The following is a 27,533-nucleotide window of genomic DNA, read 5'->3' on the forward strand; positions in this document are numbered from 1 at the left end:
GCATTGAAAAGAGTGCAGAAGAGGTTTACAAGAAAGAGCCAAGGGGTGAGAAACTTCAATTATAAAGATAGATTGGAGAAGTTGGGACTCTCTTCCTTGGAGAAAAGAAGGCTGGAGTATTCGAAACCATGAGGGGCCTTGACAGGATAGATTGGGAGAAACTGTCCCCTCCCCATTGATGGAAGGATTAAGAATCAGAGGGCACAGATTTAAGGTAATTGGTAAAGGAACCAAAGCGATATGAGAAAAAAGCAAGTGTTTGTGGTCTGGAATGCACTGCCTGAGAGTTTGGTGATGGCAGGTTCAATTGAGATATTAAGAGAGGGATTCGAAGATTATATGAAAAGAAACAATGTGCAGGGTGAGAGAGAGATGGCAGGAGAATGGCACTAGGTGAAATGCTCATTCAGAGAGCCAGTGCGCGCACAATGGGCCTCCTTCTGCACTATGATTTTGTGATTCTGTAAAGTTTAAGACATACTTGCAGTAGTTAATAAAATACCTAATGTCCCTTAACAAGCTATTCTTTGTGATGTCAGCAGGCACGGAACCAGCAATAGGGCCAGCTAATGAGACATCAGATGGAGCAGCTCCAGCAACTGATGGAACAGCAGCAGAAGCTCATCAAGCTGCTCACCTTGCCCATGGCCAACCAAGGTATTGGTGCCTTTTATTGAAGCATCTTCATAACGTTGCCTGTTGCATACAAAAGACTTTTAACATGAATTATGCTTCTGACACCTAGCTGATATTGGACTGGACTGGATTCAATATTTAGACCATAAGATATAGGAGCAGAATGCGGCCCACCGAGTCTACTCCACCATTCCGATCATGGCTGATATGCTTTACATCCCCTTTTTCCCACCTTCCTGCCTTAACCCCTGATATCCTTATTAATCGACAACCTATTTTTCACACTTCTTCCTGAAATATAATAGGTGTGATATTGGCAATAGCCAATCATTGTATAAATTCTGCTGCTTACTGACAGTCGAAAGACGTGCAGGTTAGGTGGATTGGACATGCTAAATTGCCTTTTTGGGTTACGGGGATGGGGTGGAAGTGAGGGCTTAAGTGGGTCAGTGCAGACTCGATGGGCCGAATGGCCTCCTTCTGCACTGTATGTTCTATGTTCTGTTGCGTAAAATATCACCAATTCTACTCGTGTTGCATGAAGTTTCAGGCCTAATGACCTTGTTTCTCCCCGGCCTCAACCGGGACCTTGGATTCATGTCACATTACATTCACCCTCCACCATCTGGCCTGGGTTTACGAAATCCTACTAACTGTCCTAGCTTGAGACAATTCACACCTCTTTAACCTGGGGTTACCCCTATCTCTGGATCTGTAAAGATTTAATTACCTGCAAATGCTCGCATTCAAAGCATTGTCTTGCATCTTTGACTTTGTCTATATATATGTTTCTGGAACATACCTCTTCATTCACCTGAGGAAGGAGCAGTGCTCCGAAAGCTAGTGATTTGAAATAAACTTGTTGAACTTTAACCTGGTGTTGTAAGACTTCTTACTGTGCTCACCCCAGTCCAACGCATCTCCGCATCATACCTGTGTCTGCATAGGTTTCCTCCGGGTGTTCCGGTTGCCTCCCACAGTCCAAAGATGTGCAGGTTAGGTGGATTGATCATGATAAATTGCCCCTTAGTGTCCAAACGTTTAGGTGGGGGTACTGGGTTACAGGGATAGGATGGAGACGTGGGCTTAAGTAGGGTGCTCTTTCCAAGGGCCTCCTTCTGCATTGTAAATTCTATGATTCTTTGACAGCCATTTAGAGAGCAAATAAAGCACATATTGCAAAAGAGCAGACACATGTTCAGTTCAGAGGCTGTACTTCAGTTGCGTTCTGGTTGTATGGTATGGTCTTTAGAAAAAGAAACAAATCTTGGATTTGCTTAATGCTTATGTCCACTGGGAATCTCAAAGCCCTTTTTGCCCAATGGAGTACAGTCACTGTTGTAAAGTAGTAAATGTAGCAGCCAATTTGTGCACATCAATACGAACTCCAGCCTCTTACCAGGAAGGTGTTTGCAATGATTGCGCATGTGCTGGGAAGTCTAGAACATGGAGCCACAATGCGCCCAATTTTCCGGCCTTGTTACGCTCTTGATCAAGCGAAATGAGGCTGGTGAATAGCAGGAGAGGCCAAAAACGAGAACCGCCGCCAATCGCCAAACAGTTTGGGATGCAACCGCCCCTACAGGTGAAATCAGCATCTCGCTGGAGCGAGACAAGAAACCAATTATCACCACTTAAGCTCAATTTCCATACAATTAACGGGAGTCACTCCATATCCAATGGCTTCCCATTCATCCGTCTCCCCGGCAAGTAGTCACGCTGGCACCAATTAGTACTACCTTTTATTTAAAGAGGGGCCTGTGGGCAGGGAAGGCAGCCCATAAACAGAAGCCAAAGTCCTGCTGGCTGGCATTGTGCAATGGGGCCGACGTGCATTTCTCATCGTTGTCGGGACTCCAACCACTTTGGGAAAATTCTGCCCTTTGTATTATAGCAATGAATATGCTCCCACTGTCTTCTCAATGGCTGTCTGGAGGGCCTCATGGTTCGAGGACTTCTGTCGTTCTGCCAATGCTCATGCACCAAGATCCCCACTACTTCAGAGAATCTTCGATCATGCTCTCTGTCCTGTTGAGCCATCTTCACTCTTGCAATTAATTTGTTTCCAGTCACGTCGAGCAGCTGCTGCACCTTTCCCCTTAAGAGAGGCAGGCTGGCTTTAAGTAGTGCAGGCTAGCTTTAAGCAATGTTAGCCATGCGCAAATGTAGGTCCCCTGCTAAGGGGTGTCGCCTAGTTAATTTTGCACAGAGTTGCATGTGACAATCGTATAAATAAGCAGGCAATGTGAATATTGCAACAAGCAAGCGTGTGTTAATGTACATTATAATCTTTGCCCTGTCTTTGAGCCTTATCTAATTTCTCCCCTAAAAACCTCAAGGAATTGCAGGAAGAATGGAGGACCTTCTTCTGTCTAAGCCCTTTTCATCCTCCTTTGTGCCAGAAACTGATATTCTTCCTGAGACACAAAGCAATGGAAAATTAGTTCCCACATGTCAGTCTTCACTGACACTTACTTCTGTTTGTAATATATCATTTATTGCTTTAGTTTTAGCAACAGATAATGGTACTAGATTTTTAAAAGCTTCATGTGGATTTAGATTCACTCTTTAAAATGGAGTTTAGCTTCACAATAGGATGTCTTAAACTAACTTGAACGTGTGAACTGGGAGATTTCCAGTTAATGTCTGAATTGTGGACATGTCCAGGCATGTTTCACAAATGTTATTCAGCCGATCCAGAGGAGCGCACAGCGATGTATATGGTGCAAGATGTAGCATAGAAATTATTGATAAAACATTTATTTGTATCAATAGCGATAGACATCAAAAGATATTACATAGCTGTAGATACTTTAGAGAAATTTGAAAACCGCGTTGCTGGTCTTAAAATGTGAGTTCGAAGAGCATTGTAATTTGAGTTGTTATTGCTTGTTTATTGTTGAATGCGACAGTTGAGGAAATATAATCAGCCATTGGCTGCAAGAGTGTCGGAGTTACATTTCTATGGTCACCAATTGCAAACTTCGCAGTTGCCAAGAAAATCTTTTAAAAACGGAATGTGTTCCTTGTATTGTTTTTCCTTCTATTGCTTGTGAGAAAGCCAGTTCTGCTTTAATGGAATTATTGAGTGGTACAGCACAGATGGAGGCCATTTGACTCATTTTGCCTGTACTGGCCCTTTGACAGAGCTGTCTCATTAGTTACATTCCCCTAGCCCTTTCCTGGTAGCCCTGTATTCCCACTTCCAGTGGTTACCAAGTTCCCTTGTGAGAGCTCTTGAATCCGTTTCCACTAATGCTTTCAAGCTGTGCATTCCAGATCGTTACACATGACTGCGTAAAAAAGTTTCCTCATGTTCCCTCTGGTACTTTTATCAATTCCTTAAATCTGTTGTCTCTGGTCACCAATCCTTCTCTCATTAGAAACAGTTTTTTTTTCTCCTATTTACTCTGTACATTTGAACACCTTAATTGAATTTAACCTCCTCTGCTCCAAGACGAGCAACCCCTATTTCTCTACAGCACTCACCTGATGAAGGAGCTAGGGTGGCGAGCTCAGTGGAGAGCCTGGCGCATGATGTCAGCAGCATGAGTGGAGGTGTCCAAGGCGTAGCTCAGTCAGTGGCAGCCATGGCAGAGCGCCTTGGCAGAATGTTCCAGTTGCTGGGGGACCTGTCCCAGTCCCAAGTGGATCTTGATGAGGCGCTGTGGAGCGTGTTCCAGCCTCCAGGTGGGTATTGCCAAGGCCCTCTAGCCCATGTCCTGGTTGCTGGGGGAGGTGTTACAGGTGGGCATTGGAGGGTCGCTTCAGAGCATGTCCCAGTCACTGACGAGCATCGCCAAGGGCATCAACGCCATGCTGCAGACATTGGCGAATTGCCAGGGCTGGCAGAGCCAGATGGTGGAGGGGCAGCCGGGGTTCGAACCAGCTGCCTCTCTGTCCCGAGTTGAACCCCAGGACCCTCTGGCCACCGACTGGGAGAATGGGGTGCTGGGTGCTAACCTGGAGCCACCCTATGGAGTGGCAGCGCCGGCGAGTTCCATCTCCCTGACAATGGTGTGCCTCGGAGTCAGCAGCCCCCGGAACAGGGTGACACAGTGGGGCACATGCCGCTGGCAAGTGGCCTGGCGACCTTTGGCCGCAGGGCCCCCAGAGGATGCCTGCCAGGGGCACCGAAGGCCACGGGATGCAGTAGGCAGCAGGCTGCCTCCACCTCTGATGTGCATCCTGGGGACACACCAAGACACAGCAATAGAGCATGGGCAGGTCTAGGATCATGGAGAAGCCCCAGAGTTGGAGGTAAGGGGGGGTGGGGGAAGGGGTTGGGAGGGGTGGGGTAGGTGGGGTGGCACCTGCTAGGTTAAGTTGGAGACTCATATGTACAACATTAAAAGACGTTGCATCCAAGGAATATGACGCCTCTGGCACTTTCATCAGCAATGCGGGCCGACCACCAATCCCCTGCCCAACCCCACCCGCTGGGTATGGAGGTCCTGGATTCCCCCTGCCCCCTGACCAAGGCACACCACATGCAGGCGATGGGTGTGACCGAGCATTCAGCAGAAAGACAGGAGTCAGACTAGGGCATAGATTGAGGAGCACTAGCTCTCAGCGGGTTATCATCACCGACCTGTGTTCGGCAGTGGCCCACTGACAGTGCCGACACAGTCCCATTACCCTGGGGAGCTCGGTCAGGGTGGGGGAGGTTGAAGGGAGAGGGGGAAGGAGATGGGGGGTGGGGGAAATGGGGGAGGTTGAAGAGAGAGGGAGAAGGGAGCAGCTAGTGGAGGGGGGGAAATGGTGGGAGGGGAAGGAGTAGAGGGGAAAGAGGAAGGAAGAAATGGGTGAGGGAAAGAGGGGGGAGAAAGGAAGGGGGAGGGGGGGGAAGAGGCAGGAGTTGTTTTGGGTTATTCAGGAGGCACAACAGAAATTCATCCCAAGGTGGAGGAAACATGCTAAGGGGAGGACGAGGCACCAATGGCTGATGAGGGAAGTCAAGGACAGCGTAAAAACAAAAGAAAAAGCATACAAGGTAGCAAGGATTAGTGGGAAATCAGAAGATTGGGGAGCCTTTAAAAGCGAGCAGAGGACAATTAAAAAAAGCAATAAGGGAGGAGAAAATGAAATATGAGTGTAAGCAAGCTAATGATATAAAAGGAGATAACACCGTTGTTTTCAAATATGAAAGGTAAGAGAGAGGCAAGAATAGACATTGGACCACTGGAAAATGAGGCTGGAGAGGTAGTAATATGGGACAAAGAAAATACAGAGGAACTAAATAGTTACTCTGCACCAGTCTTCACAGTAAAAGACACCAGTGGGATTCCAGAATTTCAGGAGAATCAGGGGATAGAGGTGAGTGTAGTGGCCATCAGTTAAGGAGAAGGTTCTGGGGAAACTGAACCCCAGGGTTCTAAAAGAGATAGCGGAGGAGATTATGGAGGCACAAGTAGTGATCTTTCAGGAATCACTGGAGGCAAGAAGGGTCCCAGAGAACTGGAAAATAGCTAATGTAACACCCCTGTTTTAAGAAGAGCGAGAGAGGCAGAAGATGGGAAATTATAGGCCTGTTAGCCTGACTTTGGTCATTGGTAAGATTTAGAGTACATTATTAAAGATGAGATTGCGGAGTACTTGGAAGTGCATGATAAAATAGGACTGAGTCAGCATGACTTCGTCAAGGGGAGGTCATGTCTGATAAATCTGTTAGAATTCTTTGAGGAGGTAAAAAGGAAGTTGGACAAAGGAGAACCATTGGATGGAATCTATTTAGATTTCCAGAAGACCTTTGACAAGGTGCCATGTAGGAGGCTGTTAAACAACTTAAGAGCTCATGGTGTTAAGGGTAGGATCCTGGCATGGATAGAGGATTGGCTGACTGACAGAAAGCAGATTGGGGATAAAGGGGTCTTTTTCAGGATGGCAGCCGGTGACTAGTGGTGTGCCTCAGGGGTCTGTGCTGGGACCACAACTTTTCACAATATACATTAATGATCTGGAAGAAGGAACTGAAGGCACTGTTGCTAAAGTTTGCAGATGATACAAAGATATGCAGAGGGACAGGTAGTATTGAGGAAGCAGGAGGGACTTTGACAGGCTGGGAGAGTGGGTAAAGAAGTAACAGATAGAATACAATGTGGAAAAGTGTGAGGTTATTACTTTGGTAGAAGGAATGGAGGCATAGACTATTTTCCAAATGGGAAATGGCTTAGAAAATCAGACAGACAAAGGGACTTAGGAGAGTGCAGGTTCAGTCATCAGTTAGGAAGGCAAATGCAATGTTAGCATTCATATCAAGAAGGCTAGAATACAAGAGCAGGGATGTACTTCTAAGGCTGTATAAGGCTCTGGCAGACCCCATTTCGAGTATTGTGAGCAGTTTTGGGCCCCGTACCTAAGGAATCTGCGCCGGAAAGGGTACAGAGGAGGTTCACTAGAATGATCCTTGGAATGAAGAGCTTGTCATATGAGGAGCATTTGAGGACCCTGGGTCTGCGCTCATAAAAGCAAATGAGCATTCTCATTTGAGCAAAACACTCATTCCAAGTTAAGCAGCGTTTCACTTGCATCTCTTCCAATTTGGTCTACTGCATTCGCTGTTCCCAATGTGGTCTCCTCTATATCGGAGAGACCAAATGCAGACTGGGTGATCATTTTGCTGAGCATCTTCGGTCTGTGCGCATTCAGGACCCTGACTGTCCCGTTGCTTACCATTTTAACAAAAGACCCTGCTCCCATGCCCACATGTCTGTCCTTGCCTGCTGCAATGTTCCAGTGAAGCTCAACGCAAACTGGAGGAACAACATCTCATCTTCCGTTAAGGCATGCTACAGCCTTCCGGTCTCAACATCGAATTCAACAACTTCAGATGATTAGCTCTACCCAATCCCGACCCTTTTGTTTTCATCCCATTTCATTTTAACTGTCTTTTACCATTTCTTTCTTGTCTTTCTTAATATATATTAACCCCCCCCTCCCATCTTATCCACCTTTCCTTACCCTTTCTCCTCTTTGCTTCCCCTTCCCCTCCCCCCACATCTACAGTTCACCCTCTGATGTTAGTTTCCCTGCTGTTTGACCTTTCACACCTTTTGCTCTCTCTGGGGACTGCCATTAGCACTCTTTCCCCTTGGTTTCTGTGGCCATTAGCACCCGGTCTCCCTGGGTTTCTGTGGCTATGACTCATCTTTCATTCTCACTCCACAGTATAAATATTTCCCACTTTCTCTGTCTGTTAGCTTTGACAAAGAGTCATCGGACTCGAAACATTAGCTCTTTTCTCTCCCTACAGATGCTGCCAGATCTGCTGAGACTTTCCAGCATTTTCTCTTTCGTTCCTGGGTCTGTGCTCGTTGGAGTTTAGAAGGGTAAGGGGGATCTTATCGAAACTTATAGGATACTGAGAGGCCTACATAGAGTGTACGTGAAGAGGATGTTTCCACTGGTGGGAAAAACTAGAACCTGACGGCACAGCCTCAGACTGAAGGGACGATGCTTTCAAACTGAGATGAGGAGGAATTTCTTCAGCCAGAGGGTGGTGAATCTGTGGAACTCTTTGCTGCAGAAGGCTGTGGAGGCCAAATCACTGAGTGTCTTTAAGACCGAGATAGATAGGTTCTTGATTAATAAGGTGATCAGGGGTTATGGGGAGAAGGCAGGAGAATGGGGATGAGAAACATATCAGCCATGATTGAATGGTGGAGCAGACTCGATGGGCTGAATGACCTAATTCTGCTCCTATGTCTTATGGTCTTATGGGGAAGGAGGGAGGGGTGCGATGACGGACAAGGCCATGTCCTATATGAAGCGGGCGAGAATGAGGATCTCCCGGGCCTTCTGGACCCTTGCCACTGCCGTCTGTCCTCCATCCTCTAGCTGGTCCTGCGAGTCCTCCTCAGGCTCAGGTTCCAGCCTACCCTGCTCTGGCGCCTCCTCACCCTACTCCCCCGAGGTGGCCAAATGTTCCTCTCCATCCACATCGCCTTGCTGCTGTGCCAGGTTGTCGAAGGCACAGCAGACCACCACAAAGTGGGCATTGCTTCGTGGGGTGTACTGCAGTGCATCACCAGAGTGGGCGAGGCATCGGAACCGCACTTTAAGGAATCCGATGCACTGCTCAATGGCAGCCCGGGTGGCCGCATTAGACCTTGTTGTATCGGGTCTCCGCATCGGTCACTGGCGTCTGTACTGCAGCAATTAGCCAGGTCCTCAACGGGTACCCCTTATTTCCCAAGAGCCAATGAACCATCCTGGGGTGGTCCTCAAAGAAGCCGAGAATGTCCGAATGCCCCAGGATGTAGCTGTCATTCAAACTCCCTGGGAAGGGTGCACACATGCATGATCTTCTTCATATGGTAGTTGCACACGAGCTGGATGTTCAGGGAGTGGAACTCCTTCCTGTTGATGTCGGGCATTCCCATGATCGCCTGATGTGCGCAGGGTGACATGCATGCCATCTATTACCTGCAGGGCCTGGGGCATCCCTACCTTGCGGGGAATCCTGATGCCCAGGCATCTTGTTGGGCCTGGTCCATGTCAAAGTTTATGTATATTTAGCTGTTCAGGATGTACTTGTGGGCTGTAGCTTGTGAGATATCACAAGTCGAAGCTCATGCCCGGGAACGATCCTGAGGCAGAAAGGTTCAGGGCTGCGGTGACCATGATGGCCACTGGGTGCGGGTATCCTCCTCCTCCACATGGAGCCAAGTCTGCAAAGACATGGTTCAAGTGCCGCACCATCTCCTTGTTGAGGCGGAGCCTCCTGCGGCACACGCTGTCCATCATCTCTCTGAAAAATCAGTGATGCCTGTAGATCTTGGGCCATCGCTCCTCTGGGTCTCTCCCTGGCCTGATGGGTGGCCGCGGCCCCAGGGTGTGGTTGGATCCTGCCAATGGGCCGCTGCTTCGAGCCTCTGTTGACGCTGCGGCCGATGCCTTCTCCGGCGTCTGCCCGCCTGGCCTGCCAGCAGCACCACGAGGGCAGCCACCACAGGCTCCAAGATATCATCCATCCCATGTAATATCTGTAAGGAATTGGAGAGGGTGTGAGACTGACGACCAGCAGTATTTTTCATCCTGGGATAGCCCCCCCCCCCCCCCCCCCCCCCCCCCCCCCCCCGCCAGCCGACACGCCTATCCCACGCACACCCGGCCACAGCAGGGGCGCCTGGTCACAGACCCCACACCCTGTACCCCAGATACCTACATATAATGTTACCTGGATCGGGCGCTGGTTCCGTCACTGGTGCACACACCCACCCTTTGGTTGCAGAGACGTCCCCGGTGCTTGGGCCTAGCCCCTATGTGTTTGGATGTTGGCCACTGTGTCCATGGTGTTGCTTCCTGCAGCGCTCAGGCACAGTGTCCAGGCATCACGGTCTGATTGGGATGCTAGACAATAACCCCCACATGCTACATGGCACACCTACCCAAGGGAATCCACTTGGGAGCCAATTCCCAATTCGCAATAGCCTTCAGCCAGAGGTGTCCATAGTCAGTGGGAGTGGGTGGTTGATGGGACAGACTGGCTGGGGATGTCCCCGTTATGACTGGGGGGTGGCGGTATGGTGGACCTGAGGGCACTGGGACACCCTGTCCACCCGACCCAGGAGCGACCCCCCCCCCCCCCCCCACTCCCCACGATGCCTGCCCAGCCGAACTGAGGCTGCACCCCACGGTGTCTTCCCCCCCACCCCTCCTTTCCCGTGATCTTACGGCCTTGTCGCACTCTCGCTCAAGTGCAACGTCGCCATTAAATTGTACCCCTAGAATTGTGGAAATTACAGCTTTCAGGCCCTTCAGCTCATTGGTGCTAGCCCTTCGACTTGAGCACTGTAGCCTAGTCCCCTTTTGTATTTTTCCTTTTCAAATATTCCTGTATAAATGATGCTGGAATCTCTACCTCAATAGGACATGAAATGTTTTATCACAAATGACTAATGAGCCTTCAATCGGTCTTTCACGTCTCACCCTCTCCCTGCAATTTTTCAAAAAAATCTATTCAGAGCACCTCCTTCAAGGTTCGAGTGGAACACATTCCATTTTGGCTTGTGTTTCAGCACCTTCCAACAAATGAAATGTTATATAAGTGCAATGTTTTTATTCTTTCTGTAATGTTACTTTGTATTTACTGCAGGGTTTACATTGCCAGTAGGATTCTCAACTCCATTTACTGGTATCACTGCAGCCTTGCCTCCAGGGGTCAATACTACTACTTTTCAATTCCCTGGTCCATCTGCTAATGAAAGTTCTTCAAACGCCAAAGGATCATTTTGCATTCCACTGGTCCAAATAGTGCAATCCTCAGCACAGCAAAATCCATCTGCTTCACCACCGATTAACAGCTACCCTATTCCAACAATGCATTTGCATCCATCTCAAGACACAGGTTAGTTAGTCACAGAGGTTGCATTTCAGAATTGAAGTAAATGGAAATATTCTTAGCTAAGGAATGTTATGGGCGAGGCGTTTTCAGAACCCCAAAATGTATTATGGAGTTCAACCAACCTCCCCTTTTAATGTATTTGTTGCTTTTCCTAGCACACGGCTTGTTCCCTAGGTGTGGGATTACAATTATGGACACGTGGGTTTTTAAACACGAAACAAATGTTTATTCCATGAACTCAACTTAACATCTTAAATAAACATTGGATCTCTTAACACCCCTTACTTCAAAGATAACTCCGAACATATTACAACAGTAAATAATTCCTCAAAATGTTCCTTCAAACTTCCATGAGACTTAACACCTTTAAACAGAATCACATCAGGTTAAAGGCTTTACTATTATGAGTTTAAATCAACCAACTGATCCAGAGATAGTCTTTCATGGCAGAGATCCAGCTCCATGCAAACACAGACACTCCCAAGCTCTTTTCAAACTGCAAAACTAAACTGCAAAATGGTTGAACTGCTCAGCTCCACCCACTCTCTGACATCACTGTTTTCTTAAAGGTACATTGCTTAAACATCCATTCCTTAAAGGTACTCTCACATGACAGGAACAACAAAGCAAACGTTCCATTCTGAAAGGCAAGTCATACTGATTGAGAGATGTGGAATGTGAGTCAGTACATTCGGTGGTGATTTGTGTTGCTGGATTCTAATTCATTTTGTGAAAAGAGTTTCAGGTCAATGTTTAAATGCATGGCATGAGGAGTGCAGTGTGAGACTTTGTCATGGGAAATATATTTTTGCACTCACTTTAAACACATGAAATAGATAATGAGACCCAGGCTGTTTCAATGACTGTTTTTATAGGGAATTCTTCCAAAAGTGAACCTTAACTGGATTGATGAGTTAATCTTGTTGTTTAATAATGGGGCAGAGGAGTAGAAGGATGTCCACCCATAGCCATGGAGAGAGCAAAACCCACTTTGTTACATGCGTGCTGAACATTAATGGACTGGAAGCCCTTTCAATTGATGATTACTACTGTTTGATCTGAGAGCTTCTTGATTATCACATGAACAAATATGACTTCTTGTACCTGTGGGAATCAAGCAAGCGCAACAAATCTGAGGGCTCTCTCATTCTGGCCCCATTAGAAGCAAAGTGTATATGTGGTGGCCCTGGCAAACATGGCTTTGATCACCTGGGACAATCACTTGTGCAGAATGTTACAATCTGATAAGCACATGTCACCAGCAGCTTCATGTAAGGACTAGAGCTGCACAAAATTGGAGTTGGAATGTCCTTGATGCCACTGGCAAGGCATCTCCATCTGGCTCACATGGGAGGAGATCTTGGGCCCAATCTAACCGAAGCAACAGAGTCCCATGCCGAGCGTGCTTAGCCAGGTGTTTCCCAGCATTTGCAACACCGACAAAGACCATGCTATCTAACTGGACTTTGTTGTAATCCAGAGCCTCACTTAGTCCCATTTCCTGTAATGAGGAGCTCCGCTCGGCAGAGATCCTCAGTACAGGAGGAGATCAGGACACCATTTTTAAATGGTCCCCCACCGACATGACTCCGAATGCCCCAAATCACCTAAAATAGGGTCCTCGGGGGTCCTACTGCACCCCATCTCAGAAGAGCAGGGCACCCCTGGGCCTGACCCCTGGAGCGGGAAAAATGCAAGCCTGGCACCTTCGCATTGCCAGCCTGGCACCCTGGCAGTGCCACCTGGGCATCCAGATGGTACTGTCATGGTGGCAGGGGCCAGGGTGCGAGGCTGGCAGTGCCAAGGTGTCTATAGTGCCAGGGTGCCACCCTGCCCAGAGGGCCACCACCTAGAAGACCCTCCCCAAGTGTCGTTCTGATCCCTGTTTGTGGGGACCAGTACTGAAAGGCGCTCGTCTAAGGCCTCCTCTTTGAGGCAAACGGGTTAGATCCCAGGGTCTCGGTAGATCAGGCGAGCACACATTAGAGTGAGACTAGCTACCTCACTTTAATTTGCAGATTTGCCAAATACTGACTCCACCCACAATGGGCAGGATTCAGATTGAGACTCCTCGTGAGATCCCGTTGCTGGCAGGACAGCTCCCCTGCATGATGGCCTCGCAAGTGATTGTTCAGGTCCGGGATGGGGTGAAGGGACTGGTGGTTGCACCAGAGCAGGTGAATAGGGCATTTGAGGCATTTTATAAGAGGATATGTAGGTCAGAGCCCCCGGGGATGAGTTGGATATGAGGGGTTTTTTGGAGTGTCCCACAGTGGAAAAGGAGGATCGGGCAGGGTTGGAGGAGCCAGTGGGAATTGAGAGGTTTGCGCGGTGATAGGGAAAATGCAAACGGGTAAAGTACCAGGGCCGGATGGGTTCCCGGTAGAATTTTATAAGAGTATTTCTGATAGGCTTGCGCCGCTGTTGGTGGAGATATTTGAGGATGTGGTAGCTAAGGGTACGGTTCCAGAGATGGTGGGACAGGCATCTATTTTGCTTTTGTTAAAAAAGGGTAAGGACCTGGTGGAGTGTGGGTCGTATCGGCCAATACCCCTGTGAAATGTGACTGCCAAGATTCTTACCAAAGTGGTGGTGTTAGGTTGGAGGAGGCCTTCCACAGGTGGTTGGGGAGGATCAGACAGAGTTTGTAAAGGGGAGGCAGTTGGCCTTGAATGTGCGGCGCTTGATAAATGAGGTGCCCTCCCTTTCAGAAGAGGGGGAGCAGGAGGTGGTGGTGGCACTGGAGGCGGAGAAGGAGTTTGATCTTGTAGAGTGGAGTTATTTGTTTGCAGTGTTGGAGTGGTTTTGAGTTGGGCCTAAGTTTGTGGCGTGGGCCAAATTGTTACATAATGAACCAAAGGCGAGTGTTCGTACGAATGAGGTGAACTCGGGATATTTTCAGCTGCATAGGGGAACGAGACAAGGGTGTCCCATGTCCCCCCTTTTTGTTTGAGCTTGTGATAGAGACCTTGGCCATTCTGCTGAGGAGCTTGGATAAGTGGAGGGGGATAGTGAGGGGGAAAAGGGTGGAGAATAGAGTGTGCTTATATGGCGACGACCTTTGGTTGAATTCAGAGGAGAGCGAATGCTTTTTGGTCTCCCTGCCACGGACGGGAGTGGTATCACTTCAGGTACCTGGGGGTGCAGGTGGCTCAGGATTGGGCCTGGTTATGTAAATTGAATTTTTGAGCCTGGTGGGCAGGGTCCAGACAGATCTGTTGAGGTGGGACAGCCTCCCCCTATCATTGGCTGGCCGGGTACAGATAGTAAAGACAAATGTTTTGCCATGGTTTTTATTTTTATTCCAGTGTTTCACGGTCTTCTTGCCAAAAGCATTTTTTACAGAGGGTGGAATGGTTGATTTTGTCATTTGTCCGTGCAGGTAAGGTAGTGAGGATTCAGAAGACTGCGCTTCAGAGAGGGCGACAGTCAAGGGGCTGGATTTTCCGCTCCCTGAACCGAAATTGCATTTGGCGACGGGGCGGAGAATCCGTTTTGGCGCCGAAATCGGAAGTGGCACCAGTTTTCAAATTCTCTGCTCCCCCCGAGAATTGGCGTACTCTTGGAGTACACCGCGCCGAGTATCCACCCCCTCAGGCCACTGCCCGAGGTCCGCCCCGTGATGCTCCGTTGCCGACTGGCCGAATTCCTGACGGCGAGGGACTCGTGTGGTATCACCGTCCGGGATCCTCGTGTGGCAGCTGTGGACTCAGTTCGGGGACGCCATTCGGGTCTTCATTCGGGGCTGGGGACAATGTGTGCGGGCGGTCCGGGGCGTGTGAGCGACCAATGCGGGACACGTTTTAAAAAACATTTAGAGTACCCAATTCATTTTTTCCAATTAAGGGGCAATTTAGAGTGGCCAATCCACCTACCCTGCACATCTTTGGGTTCTGGGGGCGAAACCCACGCAAACACCAGGACAATGTGCAAACTCCACTTGGACAGTGACCCAGAGCCGGGATCGAACCTGGGATCTCGGCGCCGTGAGGCAACAGGGCTAACCCACTGCGCAACCGTGCTGCCATGCAGGACACTATTTTGCCAGGCCAGATTAGCAGGCTGAGTCTGCCATGGAGCAAGGCGCGGCCGCTGCAGGCCGCCGCCATGCACATGCACGGCCTCTGACCCGGAAGTGTTGGGGGCCGTATCGGCAGCTAGAACTGCGAGCTCTACGACGGCTCCCTGCTAGCCCGCTGCAAGACGGCGAATCGGTGGTCTTTTGACGCTAGAGAATCCAACCCAGGGTATTTGGCTCTGTCGAATCTGATATATTATTATTGGGCGATGAATTCCGAGAAGGTGCTGGGCTACGGTAGGGAGCTGGAGGCGATGCATCAATGAGGCTGGTTTAGCACAGGGCTAGATAGCTGGCTTTGAAAGCAGACTAAGGCAGGCCAGCAGCGCGGTTCAATTCTCGTACCAGCCTCCCCGACCAGGTGCCGGAATGTGGCGACTTGGGCTTTTCACAGTAACTTAATTTGAAGCCTACTTATGACAATAAGCGATTTTCATTTCATTTCATTTCAATGGCTCCGAAGTGGAGATGGTTGATAGCTTTAAGTTCCTGGGGGGTCACCATCACCTACAGTCTGTCCTTGTCCACTCACGTTGATGCAACAGTCAAGAAAGCCCAACAACGTCTCTACTTCCTACGGAAGCTAAAGAAATTCGGCATGTCTGCATCGACTCTCACAAACTTCTACAGATGTGCCATAGAGAGCATCCTATCCGGCTGCATCACAGCTTGTTATGGCAACTGCTTGGTCCCAGATCGCAAGAAACTGCAGAGTGTGGTGAACTCAGCCCAACGCATCACACAAACTTGCCACTCCCACATTGATTCCGTATACACCTCCCGCTGCCTCAGGAATACAGACAACATTGTCAGAGACCCCTCCCACCCAGGCTTTGCCTTCTTCCAGACCCTTCCATCAGGCAGAAGTCTGAAGACCCACACATCCAGACATCGGAACAGCTTCTTCCCCACAGCTACAAGACTCCTCAACGACTCTCCCTCGGACTGATCTGTTCCCTGTAAGAACACTATTCACGACGCCTTATGCTGCTCTTAATTATTTTTTGTCTACTATGTACGTTCCCTTGGCCGCAGAAAAATACTTTTCACTGTACTTCGGTACATGTGACAATAAATCAGATCAATAGTTATTTTCTTCCTCTTGCTCCCTCCCATGCATGCAATTCATGACAGTACAATTGCACACAGGCTTTAGGCAATCTGTTTGAAGAGATAACTTTTTCAGTGTAATATCCACACAGGACCTACGGGGTGGGAATGCTGGTCTTCCCTGTGCTCCTTGCGGAATTCGAGCTTACCCACTCGGGGCAGGGTATCCCAGTTACCCAGGGTATATAAGGTCTGCCAGGAAGGCACCATCTTAGAAGAACCTGGTCGGTGTCTACCGTGAAGTATACATATCTAGTTTGTGAACAAAACTTTGTTCTCGTTTTCAAATCGGTGTTGACTCCCCGTGTCCTTACCAAACTGGCGATGAGGAGTAAACTGGTTTGCTGTCGACGCTGCAACCTACTCAGCTGAGCCACTGCCCCGATTTTCTGGACCCAGGTTTGGATTTCTTTGATTCGCCGTGCCACTGCTGGGCGCATAGATGCATTTGACGCCGGTGTTGAAGACTAGAACCACTACGCTGAACAAATGCGTTATTTCTTCTGGGCCAACAATATCATGGAGGATGAGTACCAGACAGTCAGACTGTTGACATCCTGTGGACCGCATATGTTCGGGGTGATCTGGAGTCTCACACACCCAGCGGCGCCAGATACGTGTACATTCAACCAGCTTGTGACATTCGTGGTGCAACACTAACCCAATCCCGTCGATAATCGTTCAAAGATATCTGTTTAAGACAGCAGAGAGGTCCACCAGGTCCGTCACTGAGTTTGTGTCTCAGCTACTGAAGATGACTGAGTTTTGTGAGTATGGAGCTGCACAGGGAGGGGTCAAGTCCAAGATTGCAGAGTTTGGTTGTAAGCCTTGTCGGGATAATGGTGTTGATGAGGAGCTGTCGTCTATGAACAGCAGTCTCACGTAGATGTCCTTGTTGTTCGAGTGTTGATTGTAAGGCCAGAGAGATAGCATCTGCTATGGACCGGTTGAGGTGATAGGCGAACTGCAATGGATCAAGACCGTCTGGGAGGCTGGCGTTGATCCGTCTCATGACTAGCCGCTTGAAGCATTTCATGATAACAGATGTCAGGGCCACCGGTCAGTAGTCATTGAGGCAGGCTACCTTGTTCTTCTTTGGTACTGGTATTATGGTATGTTTCTTGAAGGAGGTGGGGACCTCGGAGCGGAGGAGTGAGGTGTTGAAGATGTCTACGAATACACTCGCCAGCTAGTCTGTGCAGGCTCTGACTGCTCACCCAGGCACTCCGTCGGGGCCCGTCGCTTTCCACGGATTCACTTTCAAGAAGGCAGATCTTACCTCTGGGGCTGTAATAGTGGGTATGGGTTTGTCCAGGGCTGTTGGGGTGGGTGGCACTGATGCATTGGTTGACTGTTCAAGCGGGCATAGAACTTGTTCAGTTCATTGGGGAGGGATGCTCCAGTCCCAGATATTCTGCCTGGCCTTGCTTTGTAGCCTGTGATCTCGTGTAAGCCCTGCCATAGACATTGTGGGTTTGTGTCGTTGGCCTGGGCTCTTGTTTGATATGGTATTGTCTTTTGGCATCCCTGATGGCTTTCCGTACTTCGTACCTGGATTTCTTATATAGGTCAGGGTCAACATTCAGTCTCAACATTCTTCAACCTCTAGATATGAAGGGACTTAAAGCTTTAAAGTAAGAGAGCCCACCTTTTTTTGGACTCAGCCTATCATGAACATGCATCACACAATCAGTTCATTTTCTATTCTTGGTCTAGAAGTTCACTTTTCTCGATGCAGTGGTTCTAGTTTTATACATTAGAAATAAAGTAGATATGAAATAATGATAATATTTTCCGGAGATTCAGTGTGAGTCCTCGGTCATGGTTCAAAAGGTGAGAATATACTCTTTGTGACACACATGCTTCGGCAGCCTAAAAGAGAGAGAAACTGGTGATCCTTACTTTAGCAGACTTCATAAAAACACAGGAACAGCTGGAACCTTTAGTCCCTTGAAACTCTAGTGCCATTTATTTTCCTCGTCTATTCCTTGGTTTTTGATCAAAGCATCATAAGAAATAGGAGTAGGCCATTCAGCCCATCGAGCCTGCTCTGCCATTCAATAAGATCATGGCTAACCTGATTGTGGCCTGTACTCCACTTTCTGCCTGTCTCCCCTTGAATCCCAGATTGATCAAAAATCTGTCTAACTCAACCTTGAATAGATTCAGTGACCCAGCCCCCACTACTCTTCGTGAAAGAGTTCCAAAGACTAACAACCCTCTGAGAAAATAAATTCCCCACATCTCCGTCTGAAATGGGGGACCGCTTCATTTTAAATGTGCCCTCGTTCTAGATTCATAGAATGTAACCAATATTTATCCCTCAACCTTTACCAATTAAAACAGATAATCATTGTTGATCTCATTATGTTTGTGGACCATGTCTGTTGTGTTTGTCTACCTAACAACACTCACCACACTCCAAAAGTAATTTATTTAATGAAAAGCACTGTATAAAGTTTCAGTACTGGACTGAAAATATAAACTTTAACACCTGAAAGGTAATAAGGTAGAAAATGTTCTGAGAGTTGTGCACAATGGACTGTTTCGAGTGAAGATTTTACAACAGTGAGCAAATCTCACTGTGACAAGTTACCTGACAAAGAATTGAAAGGAATACAATTAGTGCAGTAGAAGGTTCTGTTCTAACTCTGACTTTCGAGCATTATAGATGGGCTTGGAACTGATCCGTGCTTGTTTAATGCGGTCGCTGAATGGGAACATGAAAGGTGAACTGTTGCTTGGCATTGTTATCTTGATCACAAACAAGAAGAAAACAAATTACTCTGCTGTTGTAGAACATGCTGAAAGTCCAGAGAAGGGGAATCAGAAATGAAATAGGTAGTAATTTGAAATAGGTAGTAAGGCTTCTAGTAATTTGGCTGTTTATAGTGGATACATGCTGGGACTGTTTCCGAACAATCCTGTTCCCCAGTTTGCACGCCGAACCTGTAACGGATACAGAAGCCATAAAACGTGCTGTAGATAAAGGGGAGCCTATAGACGTGCTGTACTTGGATTGCCAGAATGCATTTGACAAGGTGCATATCAAAGATTATTGCGGAAAATAAAAGTTCATGGTGTAGGTGGATAGAAGACTGGCTGGCTGGCAGAAATCAGACATCATGCAGAAATGGGTCTTTTTCTCATTGGCAGGATGTGACGAGTGGAGATCCACAATTAGATCGGAAGACCATAAGAAATAAGAGTAGGGCATTCGGTCCCTCAAGCCTGCTGTACAATTCAATAGGAACATGGGTGATCTGACATTCCTCATGTCCACTTTCCTGCCTTTCCCCTTGATTCCCTTACTGATCAAGAAGCTGTCTATCTCCGCCTTAAATATACATAAGGGCCGGGATTCTCCATTTGGGAGACTGTTGGGCGGAATTGCACTTGATTAGATTTGTGCACACGCTGGGAGCGATTTCCAATCCCTTTTTAAAATATTTTTATTCAAGGATTTTTACATATGTACATAAAATGATCAGAAGTCATGAACATTAACATGACCAGAAACCACAAGACCCCAACTTCACCCGATATGTACACCCCACTGCACCCCACCGTTCTAATTTTTCACCCTTATCCCTGCCCCTGCCAGGTCACTCACCCAAGCCCCCTCCTTCGGCAGCTCCGATTTCCACCAACACAAGATCCGTCTCCAGGCTATCAGGGAGGCAAAGGCCAGTTCATCAGCCTCTCTCCCCACCTGAACTCCCGGATCTTCCGACACACCAAATATCCCTACTTCCCACTTCGGGGCCACCCCCACTCCCAGAATCTCAGACATTAAGTCCCAGAACCCCTGCCAGAACCCCCTCAGCTTTGGACCGGCCCAAAACATATGGAGTGATTGATGGGTCCCCCCGCATTCCGCCTACACCTATCCTCCAACCCTGCGAAAAACCGGCTCATCCTCGCACCCGTCAGATGGGCCCTATGCACCAGCTTAAACTGGATGTGGCTTAACTTCGCACACGACGAGGACAAGTTCATCCTCCGCAAGGCCTCTTTCCAAGTCCCGGCCTGCAACCCCCCCGCCCAACTCCTCCTCCCATTTGAGCTCCTCCACCTCTCCATCAACTCACTGTAGATATACAACACCCTCCCCTCCCCAATGCTCCGATAACAACATGTCCTGCAACACGATGAGGCCGCAACCTCGGGAAGGACGGCACCTCTCTCCTCACTAGCAGCGTCCCAGCTCCACACCTCCCTCAGCCCAATCGGGGCCCCCCAATCCATGCACCCTCACCTCCTCCACCCTTGGAAACTCCAACGCCTCCAGGAACCCTCTCATCCCCTCCTCCCCAGGAGGGGGCTCCGACTCCTACAGCCTCCTGTGGAAGGCCTCAAATATCCCATTCACCCCCTTTGGATCCGCCACTACCTTATCCTTCTCATCCCTCACCCTACCAATCTCCCTCGCCACTGCCTGCTTCTGTAGCTGGTAGGCTAGCATCCTGCTCGCCTTTTCCCCGTACTCATACACTGGCGCTCTGGCCCTCCACAGCTGCTCTACTGCCTTCTCCGCGGACATTAACCCGAACTATATCTGGAACCTCTGTCTCTCCTTCAACAACCTTACCTCTGTTGACATCGAATACCACCGATCCACCCTCAGAATCTCATCTACCAACCTCGCCCTCTCCTCTCGTTCTACCCTCTCCTTATGTGCCTCGATAGAAATAAATTCACCCCTGACTACAGCTTTAAGTGACCCACATAGCGTGGCGGCCGTGACCTCCCCATGTCATTCAGCTCCACACAGTCCCGAATGGCAGCCGTCACCCGCTCACACACATCCCCCATTGGTCAACAGCCCCACATCTAACCTCAACTGTGGCCATTGGCCTCCCCCTGAACCACCCGCAAATCCACCCAGTGTGGTGCATGGTCGGAAACCACAATCGGCGAGTACTCCGAGTCGGCCAACCCTGCCAGCAGCACCTTATCCATCATAAAGAAATCGATCCGGGAGTACACCCAATGCACATGTGAGAAATACAAGACCTCTTTCGCCATTGGCCTCCCAAACCTCCATTTGTGCGCTCCCCTCCATACGATCAACGAACCCTCTCAACTCCCTCGCCATAACCAACTCCCTAGACGACTTAGGACTCTACCGGTCCAACTTCAGATCCAAGACCATATTGAAATCGCCCCCCATGATTGGCCTCTGTATGTTCAGGTCCAGGATCCTCCCTAACACCTGCCTCATAAAGTCCACATCGTCCCAATTCGGGGCATAAACATTCACCAGGACTACTGGTCTCCACTCCAATTTCCCATTAACCATCCTCATTTGCTTGTAATTCCCTTTATTTAAGTCAAACACGGTTGTTTCTGACACAAGTTTCTCACTATCAAACTGAACGTTACATTCTATCATGTTATGATCACTAATTCCTCGGGGATAATTTACTCTGAGATCATTTATTAAACCTGCCCCATTATCCATTACTAGATCCAAGATAGCCTGTGCCATGATGTGTTGCTCTAGGGCACTATTTCTAATACACTCTATGAATTATCGTAGCTACCCGTACCAACTTGATTAACCCAATCAACACGAAGATTAAAGTCACCCATAATTATTGCCCTATTCTGTTATTTGTTGATTTACACCCTTTCCTTCAGCGTGGCTACTGTTTGGGGTCCATACACTACTCCTACTAATATCTTGTTTCCCTTGCGTTGTTTTTACCACCACCCAAATAGACTCTACTTCATCCGAGTTCAGATCGTCTCTCACAACTGTCCTCAGTTCACCTCTCATTAACAGTGCTACTCCACCACTTTTCCTTCCCTCCTGTCCTTCCGAGAGGTCAAATATCTCTGAATATTAAGTCCCAGTTTTGATTTCCTTGTAACCATGTTTCCATAATGGCTATGAGATCATACCCATTTACCATGATTTGGGTCATCAGCTCATCTACCTTATTCCAAATGCTTTGTGCATTAAGATACAAAGATGGGCTGGGCTTGTTTCCACTGTTTTGGAGAAAGAGGGGTGACTTCATAGAATGTACAGTGCAGAAAGAGGCCATTTGGCCCATCAAATCTTCACTGGCCCTTGGAAAGGGCACCCTACAAAAGCCCACACCCCACCCTCTCCCCGTAACCCAGTACACCCACCCCGCCTTTTTGGATACTAAGGGCAATTTAGCATAGCCAATCCACTGGACCTGCACATCTTTGGACTGTGGGAGGAAACTAGAGCACCCGGAGGAAACCCACGCAGACACGGGGAAAACGTGCAGACTCCGCACAGACAGTGACCCAATCCGGGAATCGAACCTGGGACCCTGGAGCTGTGAAGCAACTGTGCTATCCACTGTGCTGCCATGTTGATTGATGTATATGAGATCCTGAATGGTCTTGACAAGAGGATATGGAAATAATGTTTCCTCTTGTGAGTGCGTCCAGAACTAGGGGCCACTGTTTTAAAATTAGTGATTGCTCTTTTGGCCATAGATGAGGAGAAATTCTTCTCTTAGTAGGTATGTGACATTGGAACTTTCTGCCTCAGAAGGTGGTGGAGGTCAAAGGTTATTGGGGGCTGATGGGAAATTGTAACTCGAAACGCAAACATATCAGCCATGATCTTATCGAATAGTGAAGCAGGCTCAACGGGGCAAATGGCCTACTTCTGCTTCGCATGGTCATAAGTCATAGTAAATGGGAAGTGAGAGTAGGTTAGTGAGTGTTTTATCTTCACTAAAACTCCTTTGGTCCATTACTTGACTGTTTATCCAATTTACCAACCAACCAAAAGAAGACTAACTTGCTTCTTTTTGTGTAAAGACATAGGGCCTGAACTTCCATGGAGTGGCAATCAGAGTCAGGTTACCACTCCGAATCTGGGGCGAAATTCTCCCCCAACGGCGGGATGTCCGCCGACTGGCGCCAAAGACGGCGCCAATCAGACGGGCATCGCGCCGGCCCAAAGGTGCGGAATGCTCCGCATCTTTGGCGGCCTAGCCCCAACATTGAGGGGCTAGGCCGACGCCGGAGGGATTTCCGCCCCGCCAGCTGGCGGAAATGGCATTTGTTGCCCCGCCAGCTGGCGTGGAAATGTGGCGCATGTGCGGGAGCTTCAGCGGCCGCTGTCAGTTTCCCGGCGCATGCGCGGGAGCGTCAGCGGCCGCTGTCAGTTTCCCGCGCATGCGCAGTGGGGAGAGTCTCTTCCGCCTCCGCCATGGTGGAGGCCGTAGCGGAGGCGGAAGGGAAAGAGTGCCCCCACGGCACAGGCCCGCCCGCGGATCGGTGGGCCCCGATCGCGGGCCAGGCCACCGTGAGGGCACCCCCCGGGGTCAGATCGACCCGCGCCCCCCCCCAGGATCCCGGAGCCCGCCCACGCCGCCTGGTCCCGCCGGTAAATACCAGGTTTGATTTACGCCGGCGGGACAGGCAATTTCTGGGCGGGACTTCGGCCCGTCCGGGCCGGAGAATCCAGCGGGGGGTCCCGCCAACCGGCGCGGCCCGATTCCCGCCCCCGCCCAATCTCCGGTACCGGAGACTTCGGCGGGGGCGGGGGCGGGATTCACGGCGGCCAACGGCCATTCTCCGACCCGGCGGGGGGTCGGAGAATGACGCCCCTGGTTTCTTACCTGGAAATCCAGCCACTCCTTTCTCATCCAACCATATTGATAAGGTCCTTTGAGTCCTGTGTGTTTGGACACATCGACTGGGGACTCCCGCCCCACATGTTTTGCTTAAAAGTTCAGTATGTCTGGTAATAATTCATGACTGTGATTGGTTGTCATTCCGCTATTTTACATCATTGTTTGCAAATAATCTTGTCCAATTTGTTATCTCAAGTTCTACTTTCAACGATTCAAAATTGGCTTTTCTCCAATCTGTTATCCTGGTTTTTGTCATGCTTATGTCCTTTTCAATTCATATTTTTACAATCCCAATTGATACTATAAGAAGTCTTACAACACCAGGTTAAAGCCCAACAGGATTGTTTCGAATCACTAGCTTTCGGAGTGCAGCTCCTTCCTCAGGTGAATGAAGAGGTGGGTTCTACAAACACATATACAGACAAATTCAATGATGCAAGATGATACTTTGATTGCGAGTCTTTGCAGGTAATTCAGTATTTTCGACTGGAGAGAGGGATAATCACAGGTTAAAGAGGTGCGAATTGTCTCAAGCCAGGAGAGTTGGTAGGATTTTGCAAGCCCAGGCCAGATGGTTGGGGGTGAATGTAATGGGACATGAATCCAAGTTCCCGGTTGAGGACGTACTCATATGTGCGGAACTAGGCTTCAGTTTCTGCTCGGCGATTCTGCGTTGTCATGCGTCCTGAAGCCACCTTGGAGAACGCTTACCCGAAGATCAGAGGCTGAATGCACTTGACTGCTGAAGTGTTCCCCGACTGGAAGGGAACATTCCTGCCTGGCAATTATCTTGCGATGTCTGTTCTTTTGTTGTTGCAACGTCTGCATGGTCTCGCCAATGTACCACGCCTCGGGACATCCTTTCCTACAGCGTATGAGGTAGACAACGTTGGCCGAGTCGCACGAGTATATACCGCGTACCTGGTGGGTGATGTTCTCACGTGTAATGGTAATACCCATGTCGATGATCTGGCACGTCTTGGAGAGGTTGCCATGGTAGGGTTGTGTGGTGTTGTGGTCACTGTTCTCCTGAAGGCTGGGTAGTTTGCTGCAAACTATAATCTCTGGCTTCTCACTAACCAACTTCTCCAGGTCTGCACTTTTCAGCGCTGACTTTAACTTCAATGAACAGTACCCTGTTACAATTCTAGTTCAGTTCCTCTTTGTTCCATTGATGTCAAACTTCCTGGAGCTTTTTTCCTCATTCCCTGTTTTTTAGAAATAACTGTTGTTTAGTTTCTTTGGGACCTGCTTTTGGGACCTGCTTTCTTGCCCATTACTCCATTGTTCTGCTTCAGGTAGAGCGGAGACTGATATTCTCTCTCTAGCTGCTAAGCTCCTTCCACCTGGGTTCACCTAAAACTAAACTCAAATAGCCTTCCTCCCTTAAAGGTGCCTCTGGTTGTTAAGCAACAGCTCATTCTTTCTCCAAGCTCTTGTTTACTTTTCACGCTATAAACTCTCTAAGCACAATAGAGACATATTTTAACATGAAACAAAAACTCTGTTTGTTTATCATGAATCTAACTAAGGTTTTACATTTTCTGACACAGAAACACCAAATTAAACTCACTCAAATCTATACCTTACTTCTGGGGCGGGATTCTTCGGAAACCGGCGGAGTGGGCAACTCCGGCGGGAAGGAGTCGTGTGACCCACTCCGGCGTCGGGCTCACCTTCGGGGGCTAGGCCGGCGTCGGAGTGGTTTGCGGCGCGCAGGCCTACACGGAACGGGCTTGGCGCTCCGCAATCCGGCGGCGAAGAGCCTACGCCGGCCGGTGCAAGTTGGTGCATGCGTGCTAGTGTGTGCTGGCGCCATCCCAGCGCATGCGCAGGGGGGGGGGGGTTCATCTCCACACCGGCCATCGCGGACCGCTACAGCGGCCGGCGAGGAGGAATAGAGTGCCCCCCAGGCACAGGCTTGCCTGTGGATCGGTGGGCTCCGATTGCGGGCCAGGGCACCCCCCGGGGCCAGATCCCCCCGCCGGCCCCCCCCGAGGACCCCGTAGGCGGCCCGCGGAGCCAGGTCCCGCCGGTACATACCTGTCGTAACATACGCTGGCGGGACCGGCCGTAAACGGGCGGCCACACGGCGCATTGCGGGCCGGAGAATCGCCGGGACGGCGCAATTCCCACCCCCGCCAAATCCCCGGCGCCAGAGAATTCGGCAGCCGGCGGGGGCGGGATCCACCCCCCCCCCCCCACCCCCCCCCACCCCCCGCCGATTCTCTGACCCGGCGGAGGGTCGGAGAATCCCGCCCATGATATCCAACAACACAAATATAGATCACTTCAAACTACCTCTGCTTCCTGACAAAACCTTGAAGCATACTATATTATTGTCACTATTACCTAGATGTTCTCCTACATTTACTCCTCTTATCTCCCCTTTAGGGAAGGATTCCCCTCGGTCCTTCACTTGTATAGCTGTGTTTAAGAATGTGTAGCTTGGAATTGTGCTGTGGCAAAAGTCTGTGTCAATGCTGTGTCTGATTTGATTGCCTACTTTTAGATTTTTGAGCTTTGAGCGATGGGATGCTTAATTTTCATGACACTTACTATGGCAAGGACAAAAACAAATAATGTGTCATGCACTGTGATGCTTGAGGATAGAAATGTTCAAACTTTTCTGTTACTTTAATGAGCATCAGGCAATTGTCATCTGCTAGATTTTTTAAAAATTGTCAGTTAATAAGTTGAAATAACCATAATTAAGACCTTTAACATTCTTGCAATCAGTCTCTTTGGGCTTTGTGTGACAGGAGATTCGACTGCAGAAAACCCCATTCTGGTGCAGCATTCATCTAACGAGAATCTTGAGAAACAGATTACCAGACAGGAATCACCAATGGAGGAGGCAGAAACCAGTGTAGGTAAGATAAGAAAAAGCGATTAAAGACCATGGAAAATCCAGAACTTCTTTTTTATGGTACTCTCTGAGGCACGATCAATTTGACTGGAGACGAAGTTGAATCCAAACTGAGGCTTTATTAGTATCAGATGCGTGGTCTCCCACAGCAGCTGATGAAATGGCTGCGAGCTGGAGGCCACGCATATTTATAACCCGGCTCTTGGGCGGAGCGAGCATGCAGGGGCCCAGGTGAACCTGTAGTGCAGGTTCTACTGTACAACCTCTAATATCAGAACACAGTGGTTTACCACATTCACCCCCTGCTAAAATTGAGTCCGGCGGGGGTGGTGGATAACTATATACAATTAGTAATCTTTAATATTTACAGAGCAGTAAAAAAAAATGTCTCTGGTCATCCGGCGGGCCGGTCAGAGGTGCAGCCGGTCCGGCGCCTTGATGGTCCTTTGAGATCAACGAAGTGGAGCCGGCGATGTTGGTGCTGTCGTGGTCGAAGTTGACTCCGGGAGTGTGCCGGAATCCTATTCATCAACGGGGGTGGGCAGGGGGAGGACGGACGGTCCGAGAGGGGGTGATGGGGCGGCGGGGGAGGGGAGGGTGGCGCCGGGGGCGGTGTGGGGGTGGAACCTGCTGGTGCCAGGTCCCTGAGGGAGACGGTATCCTGGCGGCCGTCGGGGAACGCCACGTAGGCGTACTGTGGGTTTGCGTGGAGCAGGTGCACCCTTTCCACCAACGGATCCGCCTTGTTGAGCCGCACATGTTTACGGAGAAGCACGGTTCCCGGAGCTGTGAGCCAAGTTGGGAGCGATACCCCGGATGTGGACTTCCTGGGGAAGGCAAAAAGACGTTCATGCGGTGTACTGT

The 27,533-nt window shown here is 49.3% G+C and overlaps 1 protein-coding gene across 5 annotated transcripts in view; it reads left to right on the top strand.

Moving 5' to 3' along the window:
* Positions 1 to 27,533, top strand: part of LOC140419553 (uncharacterized) — a 215,735-nt gene that overhangs the window by 23,817 nt on the left and 164,385 nt on the right. For 2 of the 5 annotated variants that reach the window (XM_072503474.1, XM_072503464.1), the window contains exons 2-4: positions 543 to 657; positions 10,733 to 10,984; positions 26,563 to 26,673. In XM_072503474.1, coding sequence (XP_072359575.1) covers positions 570 to 657; positions 10,733 to 10,984; positions 26,563 to 26,673 — 451 coding nt within the window. In that variant the 5' untranslated portion in view covers positions 543 to 569. Of the gene's footprint in view, positions 1 to 539; positions 658 to 10,732; positions 10,985 to 26,562; positions 26,674 to 27,533 lie in introns of all 5 variants that reach the window. The other 3 variants (XM_072503458.1, XM_072503449.1, XM_072503482.1) reach the window with 2 other exon arrangements.

Source organism: Scyliorhinus torazame, chromosome 1 (assembly GCF_047496885.1).
Source record: "Scyliorhinus torazame isolate Kashiwa2021f chromosome 1, sScyTor2.1, whole genome shotgun sequence".
Lineage (NCBI taxonomy): Eukaryota > Metazoa > Chordata > Chondrichthyes > Carcharhiniformes > Scyliorhinidae > Scyliorhinus > Scyliorhinus torazame.